Here is a 24,865-nt window from a genome sequence, read left to right on the forward strand (position 1 = left end):
AGAACTATTGACATGACAGGGTACTGTATTAGGCTTCCAATAGATTTCATAATTTCTAAGCTACGGTACCCATAGTTTCCAAGATTCCCAAACTTCGGCACCCATAGCTTCCATTATTCCTAAGCTACGGCACTCATACCTTCTATAATTCCTAAGCTTCGGCACCCATAGCTTCAATCATTCTTGAGCTTTGAGACTTATAGCTTCCATCATTCCTATTGCATGAATTAGGAAAGATAATACACATTTGTGAGTTCTTAAACTCTTAACGCATTGAGCTTGCAGTTGAACTTATGTGATTGTCCTCTCAGCTCGGAGGGTTTATAACCATGTACTGTCCCTCAGCTCACCCAGGCCACTGCTAATGGCCGTTCAGCTCGTCAGGCCATTATGTGTGACCCACTGTATTGCACAATTATAAAATTCAATCCTTAACCAGCTGTGGTTGGAAAGTGCTGCAATCTTTTAGCTATAAATATATAACTAAATTTATATTTTTCTACTTACAGCACATACCATAGTAAACATCGTTTAGATTTGTGTTTTATCTGAGTGTCAGTGCCACTAACACTAATGTTACCTATAAATTAATGAAAATACTGTGCATTTTGAACGAACCTCAAAATATGTAACTGAGTTTATATTATGTTGATATTAGAGATTAACATCTGAGACTGGTTGTATCGTTACTCAGTATATAAGAACACTTTTAAAATAGGTCAATATGAACATTTTCTTGTCTCCAAATTCTTGTCACCCTGTGCGTCCTGTCCACATAGAACATCCTTGTATTAAAAGTAAGGAACTAAAGCAATACAGCAGTAAACACAGCACACACTGGCAATACTTGCACATAAAGTGAAAAAAGTTTTTAACTCACATTTGGATGCAAACCAAATGAACCCATGTGTTAGAACATTAGACCACTTCTTTGTGAGTGAAATAAAAAGTATCTAAGAAATACAAACCTTTTTTCTTTTTTTGTTCTCTTAGCATAAGAAGATGAGAAATTGTACTTAGTCCTAAAAGGGCCTTGCACTGCTTCTGGAGTGACAGGATAGTCTGGATGGGTAAGGTTGGGGTAGGGGCCACCTCTGCAAAGATGCATAAGGAAAGATTTTGGGCATTAATTTCAGTCATGATCCTTGAAAGAACAGGAGGCCAGCTCTGTACCAACCTCTCCAGTCATAGTGGGCAGGTGGTGGCTCGCCCTTATGTCTTGGCTCACAACAGCCTTTAACACTTGGGGAAGCCCACCAACTCCAACAGCCATTCCCCGCAGTAGACTAGACCTATCAATCTGCCCTTGCACCGCAATATTTCAAAATTTGCGGTTGTGATGTGCCGCTCCTGGACATCCATAAGGTTGCTCAGGTTTAAGTGACACATCAGTTTTTGCTGTAACCAGTGTGGGTCCAACTGGAAGGTATAAACCTGTCTGCCAGATGTGAATCCTCCTGAGTAAATACGAATCTGAGACACTCACTATGGTAGATGCGTTGATGTAGTCAGAGCCAGAGATGTTGGAGAGCTCGTTGAGTACTACACGAGCGTGGTCATACGGCAAAGCGTTCACGTACCGGTTCTTCTTAGCATTCTCAGGCTGCAACAGACACAGCTCTTTGTCTCTAACTTGAAATATCACACCAATAAATATATATATATACATACATTTTAATCATACAGTAGCATAACTAGCACTCTGCTTTAGATGGGTATAAACACATCACCAACAAAACAAAACAAAGCCGGGTTTGTAACGGAAATTAAAATATCAGCAGTAAGAAAAAGCATCTATCTACATAGAATAAAACATCTCAATTTTTAGCATATTTTAAATATTACAGAACGGTATTTAGAAAAGTAATTATACTAGCAAAAGTAAAACATAATAACAAATTTATTCAAAACACTGAGAATAAATCATGGGCTGTTATAAAAAATTAGGAATGCAAAAACAGGTAATGAAATATACTTTGAAATTACAGCAATACATAAAGAAAATGTGATCCAGACTATAGGAAAACTTGCTGGTAACTTCAACGACTATTGTATTGCTTTTCCCAGACATCTAATAAAACATCAAACGAAACAGTTGCAATTTGGTACACTCTGAAAAAAGCGACTTTTCAATCTTTAAATTTTCAAAAATAAATACAGTTGAACTAATAAAAATTATGTATGGGCTCAAAAATAAAAAGGTTGTGTGATGGGATGGAGTGTCCATTTTTATTATAAAAAATGTCTTTAAAGAAATTAAACAAGAGTTACGTTAGTTAACTAACCAGTCTCTTTGAGAAGGAATAATATATAATAGAAATAACTTGGTTTTCCTCTTATTTAAGTAACAGAAAGACAACAAGTTATTTTAAATGTATGGTAATTACTACAAGCCTCTGTGAAAGAACCTCTTGATTGTGGTATTCCACAGGGTTGTATCTTGGGAGCTTGTCTTTTTATCAAGTATGTTATTGATTTATGCGTATATAGAATTGCTGGAGCTAACTTATATCAATATGAGGATGAAACAATACTAATCTGCAGCTGGAAGAATGTGAAGGAAGAACTTGAGTCCCTAAATATCTGGTTCACAGTAAATGGTCTTGCAAGAATACATTAAAAACACAAGTAACTGAATTCAAATCATCAAATTTAAATCCACATTAAAAAACCACATTAAGTTAAACAACGGCAATACCCAGTTGAATTGTCTATCCCATATAAAGCCTGTCTCAAAAATTGTCTTCAACAATATTTTCTCTAAGATTTCTTAGTCAGCTAACCACTATAAACACAGTTGACTGCTTATCATGTTTGTTTTGCTTCCCTCTTAAATCATGGAATCCTTGCATGGGAAAACTCGTCATTCTGAAACAATTTGTAAATTTAAAAAATCAGTAAGTGGAAAGGTCCTACACTGGACTCTATGAATTTAAATATTTATTGATTAAAACATTGTAACAATGCATTTCTAATTTCTAATATTGCATGGTATCTATTTATCAGAATTAGTATCCGTGGTAAGATCCAAAAGTGAAGTTTTTTTTTGAAGGACAATATATACACGGCCTTAACACAAGAAATACATAATTAATAATACATCATAACTACACTGAGCAATAATAAAACCTGTAAACATCGGCTCAAACCCTTTGAATTATCTCCACAGTATATTGGGCCAAAAATATGCAATAAAACTTGCAGAAATAATAACAATCAAATCACTCGCAAAATTTAGAATGGAATTTTTGAAATGGCTTCAGAGGAAAGCATTTTATCATAATGATGAATACTTTAGCATGTATTTTTTTATCGCAAAATAATTTAGATTTAGATTTTATAATTTAACTCTGTATATTTTACTATTAGACATTGATTACAAAGTTACCAGTCATGTACACCATGAGATGTGATGCTTTAAAATTAATAAAAGTACACCTTTTATTCACAAAACTTTGAGGATTGTAAATTTTGGGAATGTAGCTTATAAAACTAGTTAGTTTTCTTTTTGATGGTAAAATAACAAAACTGTCACCTACCCTCTGGGCAATTATGGTAGCGCAAGGTTCAGCCTCATAGGCGCACAGGGCAGCCCATTCCGTTTCCAGGCGGTCTTTATTGCGCAGGTGGTCTTCCATGTATGACTGGTGAGCAAACAGAAACAAACATTAATATAGTGTTAAAAAATAATAACGAATAAATTCTTCAAATTAGGTTTACAAAATCTTGGTGACACTTTTATTACTATGGACTTTGATACGTTACAAGAACGTAGCCAGGAAAAAACTTGGGCGGAGGTCCAGACAACTGATATTTCCCAGTAGTTGCCCCATTTTGTTCCTTAAAAAGTTTTTGACCCGTTTCTTTGTTGAGAACGATCTTTCAGCAGTACATGTGAATAATACTGAATTATTTAAATAATAATAATCGTTTACTAAAAAAGTAATTGAACAAATTGAAAATTGGGGGGGGAGGGTCGGCCTAGAACCCTTGCTGGCTATGTATGTCCTTGATATGTAGATTGGAAGGAAAAAGTTAATTCATGAGAATGTACAATCCTCGATATTATACTTTTACTGTAACTTTTTTTGTAAATCGTTCAAAGGATAACAAATTTAAATATTAACAACTAATGTTTTGTTCAAAAGTTGAAACATAGTTAAAAGGTTGTGGTGAAAATTACAAGGCCTAATTTTATAAAATAGGATACCTATTTCAAAAACAAATAAATGATGAACTAAAATTATTATCAATTACACATTTTCCTGGTTGTATATCATTATTAAACAATTTGTAATAGATTATATTTAATAGCATGAGGATTTTGAAGCAATGCAAATGTTTACATCATCACCTTAAAATATGATAATATGATATAAAATTGTTATATTGATCAGCTATATCTATGATCAAAATTAACCTACAATACAAATATGAACCTGGGAATTTTAACCCTCTTAATTTTAGTTATAGAGTTTTATGACATGTCACATTTTTATGTTACTCAATGAAATCACTTTGTATGTCTTGAATTTTATACAAAAACACATTTATGCAACAGGTTTATAGTTTAATAGAAATTAGATATATTGTTTTTATAGAGAATTCAACACTGTTGGAATTTAATTGTAATATTTGATTTCTTTCGTTTATATGTTTTAATCAAAAAATTGTAATATTTTTTTAATTCAGACATTTGATGAAAATAATGATTAAAACATGATTTTATATCTCCAACTGACCTTACCTATGATACTGATTGTAGTGTATTAGTTTTGCACTGTAATATATGCGGTTAGTTTACTTCATTGGGGATTTTATAAAACAGCAGCACGATATAAAATTAATTTTAAGGACTTTCTAAAAAACAAGTACAGTCTTACCAGCACCATATGTCCTGTAGATATATCCATGCTGCTGAGGGCTGGTTCTTCGCTCCTGAATATGAAAACACATTTTCAGTTCATAAAGTGGTTCAAGATAAGTTCAAAGATCTGTTTTTTTAAAGCAAAGATTTTTCTTGTCTTAACTTTTACATAAATAAACAAATTCAGTGACTTATGAAAAAAGCAGAGCTTTCTCTCTTTTGGAAATGACAAACAATTTATCACTTTCATTTCCATTGTTGTACATAGCTGAAAACAGCTGATGCCTTTCAAAAGACAAAATGTTTGGTAGTATCAGCTTGTGCAAGCATATATTATTTAAAGTAGTCATGCTCGCTTATGCGTTGAAATTCATTGAAAAAAGTACCCTTGGAATATTAATAAAAATTGTAAAATAGTTGGTATCTAGAAATAATTACACTGGTTATTTTTGTTATTCAACTCTACAAATTTTTAGCAGGCACCATTTTGTTAGTATAAAAAAATTATAATACCGTACTAATTGTTTTTAATTTTCCTTTTATCTATCCCAACCTGTATGCCAAATTTGGTATCTGTAGCTTTACTAGTTCTGGTAATAATAACCTTTTTCCATAAACAATATAAAATGGTGGCTAGAGTATAAACGAACAATTTCTCAACTTATGTTGTTATGACATTTTTGTTTTAAATTATGACAACTATCACCCTCAGAAGTTTGTGATACCCATTTCTGAACAGACTGTATACACATGGTAAAGTATTTGGTGTTTCATACAATTAATATATTTTGGGCTGGAGTAATAGGTTGTTGACAGTGAATATGAATGACTACTGAACTGATATGTATTTAAGTGGTTTCTGGCATGATTTGTTTTTGTGAGCTACAAAAGTGTTTTCTCATGTAAAACAAATTGTGAATGGAGTTCACAATCCTTTTCGCCTTAACATTTCTTAAATTATCTTGTTAGTTAATAGTCTGTAACATTCCTGAGCTCACCATAACAGTAGCAATGCAAGAAACATCAAGGTGTTAACGGAAGTCATAAATTCTCTTCAGTTGTGGCACAGATTTTTTGGCCAATTTTAGTCTTCCAGGAGACTGATCAGGGTACATAATGAACGGTTTGGGGATATCCACAGTGTTCGGTTGATACAATATTATTTTTACACATTTGCTAGTTTAGTACATTTTTTCAAAATCTTACCAAGGTTATGTAAAATATCCGATTTTGGTTGACAGAGTAGATTTTCAAGCATCCCTCTTATCCGGCTACCTTAAGATTGCAGGTCCGAATGGATACAATGTGGTTAGATGAACCAATGTGCTCTAAAACTCATTACTGTACTTTACAGTTTCCTGAATGCTAAATTTATATACGTATGAGCTTTATAGAGAAACCTATGTTCTATATATACTTGCTGTACCTATATATATAATACAGGACACTCAATTAATCATACAGTCATAGGTTGGAAAAATGCGCATAACATACAGCTGTATAACAACAGGTCACGTAAAAACTACGAAAATTCTAGGATTCAAGACTGTACTGAAATAAAGCAAAAGAATTAACGTTGTATGAGTACCACAGTTTAGTTCAAATCACGACTGGTTACAAGGATGTCAACGTTAAAGCGGTGACCGGTTGAAAGGTATCCGGTTAAGAGGGAGTAATTGAAAAATAATGTTATTAAATGTGCTAATAGATGCTTTGAGCACCTATACTCTGAGAGGTGGAGCAGAGCACCTACCATGAAGAGGTGCTGGAGCGAGACGAAGGACTGTTGTCAGATTCCCGCGAGAGGCTGGCGATGCGGTGAGAGGCTGCGGTCGGTGCTGCGGTGTCGTGCGGCGGCTTGGCGGCCATCCTGGCGCGGCACAGCTCCTGTAACCACATCCACAGTTGCACTTTACTTTTGGACTGCTAAGATAACAGTTTAGTAACACCTACTCATACAATATTTGTGAAAATATAAATCTCACAGAGCTCAATAACTGTATAATACTCTCTCACAAAGACCAGTACCAACAGATACCATCTCACATAGATTAGTACCAACGGATTAGTATCTCACAGCGATTAGCACCAACAGATCAGTATCTAATAGCTGTTTGATTACAGATCAGTATCTCATAGTGATTATTACCAACAGATAATATCTCAAATTGATTAGTTCCAACGGATTAGTATCTCACACAGATTAGCACCAACAGAGATCAGTATCAAATAGCTCCGTGCTTACAGATCAGTATCTCATAGAGATCAGTGCCAACAGATTATTATATCTCAGAAATCAATCAATACCAACCTGATAGTATCTCTCATAGATCAGTACCAATATGGTAGTACCCCACATTAATCAATACCAGCAGATCAGTATCTCACAAAAACCATTACCTGTTGGATCAGTTTCTCATCGACATCAGTATCTAACGTAGAACTGTACCTGCTGATCATTGTAGAACAGAGATCAGTATCTAGGCTGCATATCAATATCCCTTAGAGGTCAGTAGCTCTATAATATGTACTCCATGAGAACAGAGGTAGATTTGTATATATGTCGCCCATCCAATTGGGAGTTCCCGAGATCCTTTATCACTAATTAGCACCGTTTTGGATGGAATGTTCCAGTTGAATATCAACTATTTTGTATCAATGCTTTTAAAAATTGTAAGTAGTTAAAAAATAAGTTATTTTTGATATATTCCAATAAATTTAATCAGGAATTTTTTAAATGTTTGCGTAGCGCACTTCATTTTATATACTCAACAGCACGTAATTGTGGAAGTTGCAGTAAAACAAATGTTATTTCCAAATTTCAATGTATGTCATATAAAATAATTAACATAAGTAAAATATTGTTTATAATTCTAAATCATAAAAATCTGTAAAAGCTTTAAAAGGTTTGATAGACGCTTTCAGGGTAGACAAAAAAATTAAAATATAACGTTATCTATCTGTAATCGTCTTTAATACAATAATTGTGATTTGATAAGAAACTGTAGTTTACTATGGTACAACTGTTACTAACAGTACTAAAATGTGTGACAATCTAATTATAAGCCGATCGTTAGAGAAACCTATAACTGAAGGGGCTGGATAAATTTAATTTGTGTGTCTGTCTGTCTGTCACACCATATCTCGAAAACGAACTGGCCTATAGACTTGAAATTTTGCATCAAGCTCTATTCTATATAGATATATAGAAGCTATTCTCAAGCTTCTATATAGGTCACACTGAGTTCGATAATGGTGCATGTCACTCCATGGGCTTCACTGAGCATTAGCTAATATTTTTACATAGGCCTTATGGGTAGCCATGACGGCAACGAGAAAATTGCAGAGTAAATAAATGTGTAAACACAATCCAACCATTTGGGATTTTAACATGTGACATATTAACACATATAACCCAACAACATAATCTTTGAGGTGGATTTTATATAAAATTGTATTCATACAGTAAAAAGGACAAAAATATATTGTGAAATCAACGTTGAAAGTAAGTTACGAAGATTTTATTTGGTTTCACCACACTTGCGCTGTAGTGCCATGTCTACATCACCGGAGATCTACACGAATATTAACTCAATGAACAGAAAAGTGAATATGTCATGTGGCGAGATATTTGGAGAAATACTTCATATGTAGACTGTAGATTTGGCATGAAGCTTTATTACTAAATATAGAAGCATGAGTAATACAGTGCTGCATGCCTGAGCGTCATTGAAGCTATTGCTCAGTCTTCCTCTTTAGTTTGATTGAGTGATGTAAGCATGTATTTTCTGTATGATGTCTGTCTGTCACTTGTTCACAGGATATCTTGAGAATGAAATGAGCTATTCAAGAAATATTTAGTTTGATGACGTGATTCCTCCATGTGATTTGGCTGAGCGTTAGCGAACATTTGTACACATTTGTACATTGGTCTTATTGTTAATTATGATGGCAACGAGAAATTGTGGAATGAACGTGTGACATACTAACGCATGTAGCTATATACTTTAAATTTGCATACAACCTCAACGACGCCTGTTTAGCGGCAAGCGGTGTGGTAAACTCCTTATAATGTAAAATGCAAAAGGTGAAGATTTTCACAGTGTATACAACTTTTATGAAAATGTAAAACTGTATGTTTACGTATTCTCTTTTGATAAAAACATACACAAACCTCTCCACCAAATCATTACTCTTGCTCCTTTTCCTGTGAAGACTGACAAACAAAGACTTGAAAGTCGGTCTTATCCCACTACACTCCGTAACCAGACTTTCACGTCAAAGTGAGCTGATAGATCTTTCAACAGTGCACGTTGTTGTTGGAGCTCTTTGACAGGATATTGGCCTGATCCGTACAGAGGGATAAAATGGCATAACATTTGGAAAAGATAAAAGATCATACACTTTTTTGCGTGTACACAGAAACCAGCTTTGAATGTAACATTTCTAATTCCATAAAAACCATCTAAAACTTGGAAGTTACAATTTTTTTCGCTCTGCCCCTTTTAATACTCGGTGTAAATATTTGGATTCAAAATATGGAACAAATCTGGTAGTCAGCCATATAATTCTAAGTATGGGTCTGAGAAATTCTAGGAGACTAAGTTCAATTTGCGTTTCTTATAGGCTTGTTCTTCTCTTTAAATAATCCTTTCAATCCTCAACGTTTATGGCTACATTAGTCGGTGCAATATTAATATTTTACATTTGTATAGGCTTACACACAAAAATGCAATATACTTATAGAATAGGTAAGTAGCTACAGTTTAAACAAAATGGCGCGAGCGAGGCACCATCCACACAGCTGATAAAACAGAGACGATGAGATGCTTGTCCCACAACCCACCACTGGAGGGGGCCCCTCCTGTGCGTGGCTGCTCATATATTTGTTTCTGCGCAGGTTTCTTTGCGAGCGGTGTATCTATAACATGAGTGCCACATCATATGCCTTGTAGCTCCTGAATCCAACTGGCCTTCTTTGACGAAGAAAGACTTTTTGGCAAAATGTCAAGGGAATAACCAGCCACAATCATCTTCATGTATTTCAAATAGGAAATATTTTGTGTATTTAGGCTTGTACAGTAAAGTAAATAATGTATTATTTTACCAGGCAAAGTTAGGGCTAAGAAACCCTCTCTAAAGCTAAACATGGGGACCAACGGCTTGAAGTTTACTTCCGAACCACACCAATAGCCAAGCTCAGCGGTCACCCATCCAAGCAGCAGCCACGCTTGGCGTTGCTTGATTCAGTTATCTCGCTGTAACCGCCGTACCCACTACACTACGCTATTGGATTATGTGACACGATTCGGGCTAGTGAACTCAATAATGATTTTCAATCGATCCAATTCGACCTTAGTGATGCAATAATAGTACATCCGCATTATCACCAAGGTTGTATAGACCAGGACTCTAGGAACAATTTGCATAGTATAAGCACATAACCTATTTTCACATAAAATCGTTAAAATAATTTATCTTTAAACAAAAATAAATTCTCAGCCCCAATAGTTTTGGTGGAGATCGTAATTGGGAGGGGGGGTTACAAAGGGTTAAGAATACCAAATGACATATTTAAATCAAGTCTTATTATATTTAGTTTCCCATTCTGAAAACCAAAGGTCAGGCGCATAATTTAAAGTTAAATCAGCCCACGAGATAAAGATTGGCTATTTGGCTAAAAATGGTGACTTTCAGCCTGTAGTTGGCTGACACTGATTTACATTATTACGTTAATCGATTTCATGCGCTAGATTGTGTGCTTACGCAATGCAAATTGGCTCTCTGCTCGTGGGTGAGCTTCCTCAATTGAAGACTTAAGATGACAGCTGCTTATATCTGTAGTTTCTATCTAAATTGAGACCTGATATTGGCAAAAACTATTAGAAGTCTTACTGGTGCCCACTCAAAGTTTTAAAAAGCGTACATCTTAGTCTAAATGAACAAACAGTACATGGAAAATACTTGGTGGTGAAAGATAATCTGACAATTTTCGAAATTAAATAACGTTACACGCAATTGTACTTAAAAATTATTAAAGTAGTCAAAGTATGTACGTAGTTATGCCATTTCCATTTATCGAATATGACATACGTCAATGTTCTCCACCAGCATGTCTGTAATATTTTCTGAAAATTTGTCAATACTCGGCGTACCATGGACATTGATTGGTATTGCAGCAATCTCATTTTGATCCAGTTTTTAAATCGGCAACAGTGTGAGGTTTCGTAAGAAAAACTTCGCTAAAATACTTAGTAGCTCCACAACCAAAATTAGCAGTGAGTCTGGAGACCGGGCAACCCATGCGACATCGCTGAAACGGGAAAAGAGATTTCCCGGGAACTGTCTTCGTAAGAGAGTCATCTCAATGACTCAACGTCTCAACAACAACAACCAACATCTCAACATCTGCCGTGTGCGCTGACGCTCCGTCTTGCTGGCACAATAATGGGCTCATTTATGTTGTAACTGTGGAACTAAGAAGTTCTAAATCATCTTAATGTACCGCAGTAACTCATTCACCGTTTTGATTTGAAAAAAAGGCACAATAACACCAAAACGTGCCACCACCACCTTACAGTCACTTTTTCAATATGTAAATGTCGTTAATGGATTCCCCTGGGATTCTATATTGACCAGTAGCGACAATTTTGCGGGTTTATATTGCCATTAGATATTATTAAATGCTGCAAAATGTTTCCCCGATTAATGACGTGTAATAGTCTTCCACAAAAAATAACATGTAATTCATGATCAGCAAGATTGAGTTGTGTAACACCTAATTTGTAGGGATGAAAATTCAAGTCAAGATGTAAAATTCGTTGTTATATTGTCTTTGAAACTCCTAATACGGCACATTGCTTCCGGGTAGACCAATTTGGATTTTGCAGAACAGATACACGCACATTTCACTGTCTGGAGTACGTACAGTGGTATCTAGGCCTTTTGGGTGGTTTCACTTTTAATGTAGAAGCACAATTTCTGAAATTGTTCACCCACCTTTTAACAGTATTCCTACAAGGAACAACACCTCCGTGACGAGGGACATGGAAGTGGTTACGAAATAACCGTCGCGTAGCAGTCGTAGACTCATTATATTTAAGGAAGGCTTCAATGACAAAAGTCTACTGCTCCATAATTACTGAAATTACATCAGCTGTGTTTTTAATTGTTGCAACAATCAAGAATCTCAACATAATAACAGCGGAGAAACAGCTGTTTGAAGTGTCAAGTTTTATTGAACCACCCATTGTAAACAGTGCATCAAACAAAGCAGAGGGTGTTGTGTATTAATTTAACATTGCTAAATACCAGTTGCAGTAGAGAAACATTTTTAAACCCAGTAATCAATGTTAATAAAATTTGACTGGCTATTCCAAAAGAATAAATCTATTTGCAAGTTTTAATTTAAATCCGATTATTGTTCAATTAATTTGATGAAAATATAAATTTCGTTCCACTAAAAGCAAATAAATTGGAGTACAATTCTACAAAACGATAATTTGTCAGGTAATCGTTACAGCGATCTCTAAAGTGATGTTAAACAATTACGATTAATATTATTTTCCCTCTAATCTCCTCTCTCCTTTTTCAACTTAAACACATTCAATCATATTGCTATTCATGTTTTGGTATTAATTTTTGTTTTCTTTAGTTAAACAAAGAATACAACGACTATAAACAAATGTCAAATTTTCAACCAAGTTTTTCTGGCACACTCACGTACACACAGATTTTCAACTATTTCTTTCTAGATTAAAATCTGTTATAAGCCTCCAAAACTTGTTTGTATTTTAAATACTCAAAGGGGCATTAATATTGACACTGTTATGGTTAAATGTTACAGATCAATATAAAACTACGTTTCCAGGACTGAAATCTGCCTTCTTTTTCAGGTGTTCAAAAGACCCTAAGACATTTTAAAACTAAAAATACGGCAATGTAATTGCCACTCAGAGTTGAAATAATTATTATTAAGTGATGCCGGATGAATGACAGAATGAATGAACTGGACAGAATGAACCCAAGCGAGGTTACTGCACAAACAAAAACGTCACACCCGAACTAACAAAGGTGAAACATGTACGTAAATCATGCAATTCGTCAGGTATCGCCCAATAATTATTTAAACTTTGAGTAGCAGTCCATTACTGCAGGTTTTAGTTTTTTACAGCTTAGGGTCTTTTGTACACCTGAAGAAGAGGACAGATTTCAATCACCGAAACGTAGTGTTATATCTTTGTAACATATAACGATGGCAAATGTCCGAAATCCTGTTATCCTTTGAAACAAACCTTCAATCGCCGATAACACACTTTAAACGAAGAATTCACACTGTAAGATGACAATCACGGTTATATTAGTTATATATAACACAGCATCCTTCGATATAGTGCCAATCAGGTAATAAAATATAAAAATTATATAGGATCAGATTTCGGATGTCTTGTAGAGCTGACAAATATTATAAGCTCACCTAACCATAACCTCCTGGGAAGATATAAGTTGTGGTTTTCGAACCTCAGAGTCTTTTAGGAAAATTTCATTTTTGCTGCAAAAGTTCACTAAAGTGAATTTTAGTACCACTTAAAGTCACTAAAATAAAACACAACACTACGTATTTGGACAGAAAAGAATAAAGTGATTTTATTTGATTGCTATGTACAAGTTCAGTTAAAATGTTGTAAAACCTTTTCAAGTTGGACGTTTTTGTGTATTAAATTACTTTCAGAAAGCATTGCAATAATTTATTGATCACATACAAGCCTTTGCGTAACCGGGCAAAGTGGCACGGTTAGTAAAATGCTGCAGAATCTCGACTTAACATTGTTAAATTCGACTTACCACAAGCCTAAGAATGAGGGAGCCAATCTTTTTATACCGACTCTTCAGGAATATTGTAAAACACATTACGCCTCGCGCGAGACTAGTGAACTTGCGTCAACAGAAGCGAGTATCACGACAGATAATAGTGTAGTGCATTGTCAAAAGTGAAAGGCGGAACTATCAAATGGCATTTATTAGTAATAACCCATCACCAGGGGCGTACCTAGGAGTAGAGTTTTAGGGGGATCAAACCCACCATCTAACGTTTGATCATCATTAGGGAATTCTATATTTTTTAAACGCTTTGATATGTAATAAAGATCAGATTCCGTTATATGCCCCCAACGCTTAATGAACTTAGAACGTTATAAAACGATGTAGTTGAGTAACAGAACTAACATTCCATCAATCAACAAGCATTTCCAGGTATGGAATCTAACCGTAATAAAGGTAACATGTATATGAAACAAGCTGATCAACTGAGGTACTGTGCTGGAGATTCTACCATTTCGTATCTCGTCTTGTATCTGACATAATATTTAAGACTTTACAAATAAAAAAGCGGAGTGCTGATGGGCGAGCGGTCCAAGTCGTTGGACTTTGAGCCTGAGTTAGAGATAGCACAGGTTCGAATCCTGTCTGTGGCCGTAGCATGTTTTATCAGTATCATAAACATTGTACTGTATCGACTCTACCTTATTTTGTTTTATAAGATCCTCGCACAGGCCAGTGGCCCATGAGCACGGGCAAAGTAAGGCTTAAAAGGGGATCGGCTTCTCCTTAAAAAAACGTAAGTAGAAGCGTCACCATTTATGCTACTGAAACCAAATTAAAAACATACCAAAACGTGAGATTTGTGTATTTTATCGCACTTCCAAACGTGGTCTACGATTGCCGAATTGGAATATACGTTTCCAGATATTGACATCTTACAATACTATGAGGAGTATGAGAGGGTAAACTATAAATAATTTCGGAAACAAAGAAATTTAAAATGAACTCTTTACGTAGTTTTGACATCAGATACACATAGATTACAAAATATAGTGTAATCTAGGTGAATAGTTACTCTCACTAAGAGAAAGAAGCTAAACTCGACATTTACATTGAATCAGCCCGATGGTTCCTGAACGATTACAGGTAAAGCGATAAAACTTAGTACATCATTACTGCACCTATAAATCAACTTTTTGAATTAACTACTCTTTTTTGTCATGTCAGGGGGATGGCCCGCAGGGAGTCAGAAGAAATCTACCAATATTTTAATTGGATTTGTTGGGGAATTTCGCAACCACAATCAAAGAAATATTTTTATTCTTTTTTTTATAACGGTATAGTATATATATATATATATATATATATATATATATATATATATATATATATATATATATATATATATATATATATATATATATATATATATATATATATATATATATATATATAAAACCTCTAACCCTCTTCGTATAAGAATGACAGGTCACCGTTACAGTATTGTTCATGGAGATGACAAGCCCCTCGCTGTACATTCCAGAGAACATAATCAGGACAAAATTGAAAATTGTTACAAATTAAAAGGCATCAACAATGTTCCATTGAATGCCAACGAAAATATAAATAGGTTTAATTTGAGAAGGAGCGAAACTGCTCATCAACTTGTTTTAAAGTCAAAATTTCCTTTAGGTTTAAACATTCGTTAATTTTTTACTCTTTGGTATTTGTGATGAAACATCAGCTGTGAGGTATTTTTCCCCTGTTTATTATTCTATTTCAGTTCATTTTCTTGTTTGTATTTAGTTAGTTTCATTATTTAATTTTGTAAATATTTATACACATTTGTTATCTGAAGAAGTATGCTGACATACGAAAATTCATAAACAGAGTTTACCAATATTTGGTTTTTTTTATTTCTACATGAAGAGAATATATATATATATATATATATATATATATATATATATATATATATATATATATATATATATATTTATTACAAGAATTTCTTGACTTGTGTACGGCGAGTTTAGATATCGAAAACTTGCGATTTGGTATCAATCAAAAGTCCGTAACACATTTGGTTAATTAACAATTTATTCTGTAACACACCACCGACGGGGAAAGATCGGATTTTATAGATGTGGTGTTCAGTGCGCATGGTTGGTGCTCGCTCCTAACAATCACCCTTAAACCTCAATGTTTGTTTAAGTTTTTCCTTACAACTTTTTGAGTTGTCGCCATATACTTGTAACACTTAAATCATTTTTGTATATGCTTAACCGTATGCCTTCACTCCATAGCCTTCGACCTAAATGTCGAGATCCTGAGGTACTAGGGCAAGGGTAGTTCGACAGGTCTAGTCTACTGCGAGGGATGACTGTTGGAGTTGGTAGGGTTTCTTAAGAATTAAGGGTCATTGCTAGCCTAACACAAGGGCGTGCCAACCCCTGCCTGCTTTGACTGGAGAGGCTGGTTTGAGCTGGCTTCCCCTTCTTCCGGGGGAACATCACTGAGACTAATGCCCTAAATATTTCCTCATGGATCTCGACAGAGGGCGCCCCCTACCCCAACCTTACCCATCCAGAATATCCTGTCACTCCGGAAGCAGCGCAAAGGTCCTTTTAGGACTAGGTGCAATTTCTAAGCTCCTTGTCCTTTGAGAAAAAAATGTCCTTGGATCCTCCAAGTGATTCACAGGGGATTAAATAAACCCCTTAACCTCCCTGAAGCCTTCGTCCTGTTGAAGGCGCCGATCTTTGTGAGACTAAAAATGGTAGTGGGTTCAATTGTGAACCTGATGGGATAATGATAATTTACCTCTTAACCAAAGTTTACACTGTATCTTATAGTATAGGTGTCTCTGATGTCAAGAATTTATAAGCTTCCTAAGAAAGATAAAAACTTATGCCCTAAGGTTCTTGACACCTGGTGAAGAGGATAGATTCCAATCCTCAAAACGAAGTGTTTTATTTTTGTAACATATAATGATGGAAAATGTCTGAAGCCTTATTATCCTTTCAAATCACCCATCGCCAATAACAAACTACAACAAAGAACGGCTAGTGATGTACGCGAGGACGTGTATTGTACTCCCAGCGTACTGACGTGCTTATATTAATCTATTGTTGTTCCCATAGTATGAAGAAAAATGTGAAAACTTACTAGCTGAGCTAGAGTTTCTCGTCACGGCGTTACACAATCAGGCTATACTGGGCTTTATTTGCTTTCATTTAAAACCTGTCATATAAATATAAATACAATAGTGATGCTGCGTACTTGTATTCGATGTTTTAAAACGTAGTGTTTTATACTAGAAATGTAGCCTCGAAAAGTGTTTGATATAAATATACATCAACAAACCTTTTAACACTTTTTGATAGATTTTATTTGTACAATGTGTATTTCGAATTCAATGAATTATTATAAGGTACTTGTAGGTTAAGGTAAATGAAGTGAATAAATAATTGAAGCCAAATTGTCATATGTTTTTAACTACCTTAGTGGCTAAATTTTTATATTTAATTTTATATGTGATCAATTTATATTGTTTAAAAGTCTATCGAATAATACAATTTTTTGTTAGAAAATCTTTGTCATTTAATAATTTAAAAGGATTAATTTTGGCACTTAATCAATCCGTTGGATTCGAAATGTACATTGCACGAATAAAATCTATCAAAAAGTGTTAAAAGCTTTATTATTGTAGTGTTTTAGTTACTGAGGACAAAATGTGACTACATTCTTCAATAGGAGTAAAAAAACTCAAAATAACCAAGCGGTCGTAAAATTTTAACATTTAGTTCATGTGCGTTGTGCACAATCCATAACAGTCAAATAGGACACACTGGATGAATAGGAAGTATTGTAGTGCCAATTAAATCGCAGATGCTGTGATAGCTCGATTCCCAATTTCGTTACAACTGGTAGTGGAATAATGGTGAAATTTGACCCCTCGATCGTTACGTCGAATTAATTGGTCCAAATCAACATTAATGTTGAGGAGGGTAATTTATTTCGTGAAAGATAAGTAAAAATAAATAAATAATAATAACGCTGTACAGATCACGGGAATAGAATGAGGGGAAACTTCAGCCCTTTAGTATTATTTTTAAATAATATAAAACGGATTTAATATTATGAAATACTAGTTGTTGTCTACAGTTCCCTCTCTAATTAATTATTTGTATAATACATAACGAAATTTAAAATAACACATGCAGGCGACACTAAAGGAAGTGGTTTAATTCAAATTTTGCAAAAATCTAAAATATACACATTATCTCCACAATAAGAGTTTGTATTTCACTGTGAATATTATAAATAATAATATAATGCACATGTGAGGTGGCGATTGAAATGTAATGTCTCGGAGAAACTATTTAACAAAAATTAGAGAGCTTATTCGAGTTGTGCCACCATAAATAAATAGCCACTAGTTGTCACTTGTGTTTGGCGTTTTTCCACATAAGAAACGTGTTAAACTTCTTGCAGCTTACGCCACAATTTTTAGTCGTAAAATTATGGACGTCTCGTTTTAAGATACAACTATTACGCATCCAAACGCCTTTTGGTTGTTTCTTATATTTTATTTTATTACATTGTTATCCTCAGTAAATTAACTCTATTAAACTAAAAACATATAATCATAAGATTGTATAAACTAACGATTTTATGTTTAGTAACTGGTATTTGGATATAGTACATAAAGAAATGAATCCACATTAAAGATCATTTCACAACATGTAATGCATCTAAACAAATTCATACTAAGTGAATAACATTGCATTTAATTAAACATATTTCACTTTAAAAACATAGATTATTCCTAAAGAAACAACAGGTAGGAAGACGGTAAATTAAGCAATATAGAAATTCTCTTTAAAGGAAAGTTCTTGGTTATTTTGACCTGCCAAATCAAATGGTGAACTTTTATAGAGTAATTTTAGGACACACTGTATTATACTTGTACACATTTAAGATCAATGAAAGGAGACATGTTTATATTTATCAAATTATAATTTTCTGTTACGGTAACTATATGCATTTTTAAAACACTATTTTTATAAAAAGAATAAGTTCCTCAAATCATAACCTATTAAATCATGCAATTCTCTGAAATGATAATTTATATAACGTAGGCTACTGTGAAAATCCCACATTCTTATCTTAAGCAGTTTCTCGTGGACTTAATTACAAAATTACCTATAATGAGTGCTTCATTGCCTATAACTACTCGTACATTTATAAATATTTCCATTTTTCTAGTCGAAAGGGATCTTAAATGGATTTTATAATGTACCTAATTTAATTCAAACTATACCAGTCAATTTGTTTCAAGAAACACATAAAACAAATTTTGATAATGAACTGTATCTACAATGTAAAAAACTTTTTAGATATAGACGACTTTTTAAATTAAGCATGATGTAGCTTAGCGACATTTTATTTGATTTTTTTTACCATTGTTACACTTCTTTATTAACGTTTTTGACTGAAAAGATTGTCTACTGTCTAACTGTGATATAAGTTCATTAATGTAAACTGTAAACTTTGTTATCAAAAAACATATTGTATCTGTTTTAACTTTGTTATTTATTTATAAATGTGTTCAAGTGGTAATATTAATTGATTGAATTTTAGGCGTTAGTGAAGAAGGTCTTTTGCCTTACTGTTGGTACTTAATTGTTTATTTCCTGTTTTTGTGTATTTCTATTTGATAAATTGTGTATTTTAGTTGATCAATTTTTAATTTTTAACACTAGAAATTGTTTATCTTCAGATTACTAATACATTATCCACCCAAAGGAAAATAATTTTATTGTAATATGGTTTTTATTCATAATACATGTTTACTATGTTCATGACAATGTCTATTGTATACTTGTGTATTTAATGCCAACAAAGCTTTTTGATTCTTGATAAACAGGTATGTCTTTGAAATTTAAAATGATAACCAAAAATCGAATGGACCATCTCAAATGGATGTGTTGGGCGAATCTTTCTTGGAAGCATCGACTCAGCACTCAGCAGTGATGTTGTCCCCCCCCTCATGTTTGAATCTTAGAGACCACTAAAATGTATTTTATTTTATTCCAGCCTACCTGATAATCCTTGCTGGCCTCTGTGTCGGGCGTGGTGAGGTTGCGTATCTTGGCGCGGGATGCAACATAGCGTCGCACCAGCAGGAGAAGGATGGTGGAGAGTACCACGGTGATGAAGATGACGGATACGACGAATGCGACGGCGAAGAACTCGAAGTCGGCATCACCGTTGAGGCTCAGCACTGACGGCAGTTTCGTCTGGAACAGAAAAGATCATTTTACTTATTGCATGGCGCTGAAAACGCCTAACCAACTACAGACCTATCGGAATCTTAAAAACGTTTTTAAAATTTTTTAAATGTTTAAATTTTTTTATTGTTTAATCTAACTGTGCAGTACAGGTTAATTTTAACGATTAAACTACCTTTTACAAATATTATTTTAAGTAAAGTTTCGTCTGGAAGAGAAAATATAATTTTATTTATTGCTTGGCACTGAAAATTCTCAAAAAACTACAGACCTAATGGAATCTTAGAGACATTTCTAAAATTTAGAAAAAAAATTAAAATTAAAAATTGTCTTGTTTTTTTTAACTGTGCAGGAAAGGTTAATTTTTTTAACGATCGAATAAAGTACCTTTTAAATATTTGATTATAAGTAAATTAATTTCGACTTTCTAGCAAAGCATTTATAATTATAATTGTACACTGGACGTATTTAATGATCGAATTAAAAAAAAAAAACACGTAAAATGTTTGAAATAAGTCATACATACATTTTTAAAAGCAAACAACGTATATCAGATTTATTACTAAAATTCTTTAGCATTTGTCACGGTGAAAGTAAATTTCTTACTCAATTTAAATCAATTATATGCATTGTACGCAGTTTATAAAAAAAAACTGCAGTCTTATAACAGACTGTCCAAACGCTTTGGTATTGAAATTTAAGTTCATATGATCTGAAACCTAAAATGAATACCTGAATGGAGGGAAAACGCAACTTATGTTTACAATTTAAAGGTCAGACAACTGCGATTTAAGGCTAGATTGCAATACCGAAGCATTACATTAAAGCAAAATGAATAGGTTATGAACATTTGTCATGTAATGCAGCAAGTATTGTTTTTATTGACATTCCCTTTAAGTGTTAATTACAAATGGTTTAATTATAAGTTTTGTAATTTATATTATTTCCTTAAATATAGTACATAATAGGTAGTGAACTCGATTTGGGTTTGAAAAGAAGTTTTAATGTTGAACTCATGGCTCTTTAAGATAACGTCCCTGAATACTCATGATATTAAAAACATTTAATGTAGGCAATCTAAGCTATCTTGTAATCAGTCCCAAATAAAATCGGCTCCACGCATTTTTTAAATATCTACAGGATGTATATGAATTATGCCTCAGGTACTGATATATTTATGTATTTAATTAAACTAATTTAAGAGACAGCATGTTACTGGTATTTTGTTGCGTATAAATAAAACAATGTCTGTAGCAAATTTATCGAAATCTCATGAACATAATGTAAAAATTCACGTTTTTTATCTCTAAAGTTTTTATCTTGGCCATATTACAAAAATGATTTGAATTGACTGCATCAAAAGTCTGCACTTTCAGGTGGAGTTATAAAAATATTGTTCAACGTTTTGTTTGTATTCAGGTCTTGAAGGGCTAAGTATTTACCTAAAAAATATTTTCCAACCCCAAAAATCGATTGCACCACCGATAGCCACACAATGGCAACACAGATTGGTACTTATTGCAGCAGAGGAGCCAACAACCATTAATTAAATACTCAGCGACAACGCAAAACAGTCAAACACCATTGACCGCTGACAGCCATAACAAACATCAAACAATCAAACCAATATCAACCCACACTGACAAGTAATCTCATTTACTCAAGTTCAGCCAATATGTGACAAACGGCAACAAAAATTTCCTGCATTGTCACAACGCCCGTGATCCGTGCAAATATCTCAGTTGATTTGCTCAATTTGATCTGGTGAGACAGAGAAGAATTCGGGCTAAAATCACATTGTGTACTGAACAAAATGCTATTTTGTCAGTTTGAACCATTCATTTACCACTGATTAAAATTAGTAACCTGTATGAGATTACTGTTTATTGTAGAACAATACACGAAGTAAAAAGGTTGGGTGTACCGGATAGTCCATATTTTGCCTTTCGGTCTGTTAAATTCTGAACCGACGTCAAAGTTAGGAACTAAGGCGCCCTTCTACTTGGACCAATAAAGGTTACTTTTTTAATATTAAACTTCCTGAACAACTGAAACACGAAGATAAGATTCCGATGTCACATTTGGATTTAATGGAACTAAATACAAGTTATCCAGTTCGAAACATTGCAGCAACTATAAACTGATACAAGGAGTATCGCATATTTCTACGACCCAGAATAAGGTCATAATATTGTTCGAGGCTTTGGCTCAACATTGGTCTTATGGTGAAAACCCCAACATTTGATAAAATAGCCCAATAAAACTTTTAAGTACTGTAATCCTGGCTAAATACGAGGATGCTTAAGTTGTCTTCGTATAATTAATTATAAAAATTACTACAGTAATTGCCTTTATTTTTTCCGCTGAAAATATGAACAAAATTAATTATTAAAATAAATAAAATAAAATAAAAAAATAAATTAAATAAAAAAATAATAAATTAAAAAAAATTAAATAAATAACATTTAAAATAAAATTATATTAAATTTAATTATTTATTTAAATTTAAAATTTAAATAAATTAAATTAAATTTATTTAATTAAATAAATTTATTTTATTTAATAAATTAATTTAATAAAAATATATTAATAAATTAATTAGTTTTAATTAGCTGAGCGTTACCGAATCCTATTGTTCAGGAGGCAGGCAAATGTCTATTCTGCTGTCTGTCAGAACGTGTCTTGAAAATTAACTGATCTCTAGACTAAGTATTTCATTAATTTACGGAAAACAAACATCGAGTATGATGGTGGTGCTCGACGATCTAGGGGGTTTGGCTGAGCGACATTTTTACATTAGTCTTGTGGAGACCATGATGGCAACGAGAAAATAGCAGAACAAGCAAATCTGCGTTCAATCACAATGAAAATTTTAATATGTGGCATCGTACCAAATGGGCAGCAAGATATCTCGAAAAAGATTCCATCTGAAGACTTTATGTTTTACACAAAACTTCGTTTGTGCTTTGACAAGTATGAGTGCGATGATTGGTGCATGTCCATTCATTGGATCTGGCTGAGTGTTATGGAAGCCTGGCACTTGTCTGCGCGGACAGATACTGTGTCAAAATTTCTTTTCTGTGTGATCGCCTATCAATCTGTAGATATCTCAAAAGTGAAGTAAGCCACAAACTCGAAATTCCGCGTGCATCTTCAGCGTAGCCTGTTATGCAACATATTTTCTAATGTATAATCGTACCTTGTTATCTGGACATAGCTATTGTGGACTCTACATAATAAAGCAGTGTTAGTTTCCGCTTACTAAGAGTCGACAGCCACTCCAGTGGATTGCTGAGAGGTAACCATGGCAACGGTTCCGTTTGGGTGTAACGAAGAGGAACTTCGCTAAGCTTAATCATCAGTTAGGGAAATAAAGAACGCGATAACGATCGCTCTCACGGTTAACAAAGGAAATAAGGTTATTATTCTTGTTGCTTTGTCTGTAAACCTGACGTGCTATGTTGATTGGTAACTGGTGCAAAACGGTTTCATCAGAAAAATAGATACAGTTGTCTGAACAGTGACAAATATCATCTAGGGCACAACCGAAACTAATATTGGAACAGACGATAATATTTAAATTATTTCAATGATAGAGAAAAATTGTTTTTAATCAGAAGAGAAATCAATTTATAACAATTAATAAGGACAATTTAAGAAAATAAATATTTTCGACCATTGGAACATTAATGAATCATTAGGGGAGGGAGGGGGGAAGAAAGAAAGAGAAAGGGGGAGGAAAAGAAAATCAGAAGGCAATAGTATAAATTAAAACTAATATTTAAGTCATTGGAGACTGTGTCTGATTATAAAGTTTGAAGTATGTTGAGGTAAAAGTTGCAGTCCACTCTAAATATTTGATTTATGTTATTTTAACAATTTATTCTTTATCTTTATATCTTCATTCCTATTATGAGACTATTTTTATAATATACTTAACTCTTATTTAAAATAAGGTAGATCTGCATTTGCTTTAATTAATCCTTTTAAATATTTACACCAGAATTTCATATTTGAAACGAAATATTCTAAAATGTGATGATATTATACACACATTAAATTCAAATTTGTAATAATAAATAATAAATAAATAATAATTGATACACTATTTTATTTCCTTATATAATTTTCCTAGTTTCCTTCAACGCTGTTTTGTTTTTATTCAGTTAAGGTTTCTTAGAAGATTTGTTTTTGTACATATTTCTGAGAGATGTGTGTCGGTAAATTGTCTTTGAATAGTGCACGTAAAAAATTACAACAGAAACATGGTTACCTATTTTGACTCTTTAAAACATGGAATGCTTATGGCTCATCGTAATTTAAATACAATATGCTTTTACTTCCAGTCTATTACTAACAGTGTACAACACAGAATAAGCAAGGCATTCACACTAAGAAGATACACACACATTCTGACACAGAAGAAAATAATTGGCAGTCCAACGACACTGATACACAAAACTCAGCAACAAACACAACAGCAAATCTAGAATTCACAAATAACGTGAATGTACTCAGCTGGTAGTGTTTTCCTGTTCGGGCGATCTTAAACCAACTTTTAATATCTATTTGTAACCATACCTTCTTTGACGCTGATTGTTTTGAAACTTCCAATAGGCAGTCAGAGTGTAAGTCACTATCAACACTTAAACTATAGGCTGCCCAGTGGTGCATTTCATAAGTAGCATATTACGTATAATTTTTTAAGTTGCATTATTGTAAGTTAGTAATCAATTGTTATATGTATACTATTGATATATGTATACTATTGATATACTAATAAAGAAAACATATTCTGTTTACTGGCAGTAACAATTATGAATGATACTTGACTGTAAATGGAGGATTAACCCACGATTCTTGAGATGTAATATATATATAT

The 24,865-nt window shown here is 33.5% G+C and overlaps 1 protein-coding gene across 1 annotated transcript in view; it reads right to left on the bottom strand.

Annotated features, from left to right (window-relative positions):
* Positions 1-24,865, bottom strand: part of LOC124366432 (receptor-type tyrosine-protein phosphatase N2) — a 317,729-nt gene that overhangs the window by 13,173 nt on the left and 279,691 nt on the right. Inside the window, exons 17-21 of the mRNA XM_046822981.1 lie at positions 19,795-19,992; positions 6,621-6,754; positions 4,884-4,938; positions 3,540-3,644; positions 1,487-1,603 (exon numbers count right to left, since the gene is read on the bottom strand). Of these exons, the coding sequence (XP_046678937.1) occupies positions 1,487-1,603; positions 3,540-3,644; positions 4,884-4,938; positions 6,621-6,754; positions 19,795-19,992 (609 nt within the window). The remainder of the gene's footprint in view (positions 1-1,486; positions 1,604-3,539; positions 3,645-4,883; positions 4,939-6,620; positions 6,755-19,794; positions 19,993-24,865) is intronic.

Source organism: Homalodisca vitripennis, chromosome 7 (genome assembly GCF_021130785.1).
Source record: "Homalodisca vitripennis isolate AUS2020 chromosome 7, UT_GWSS_2.1, whole genome shotgun sequence".
NCBI classification, from domain to species: Eukaryota; Metazoa; Arthropoda; class Insecta; order Hemiptera; family Cicadellidae; genus Homalodisca; species Homalodisca vitripennis.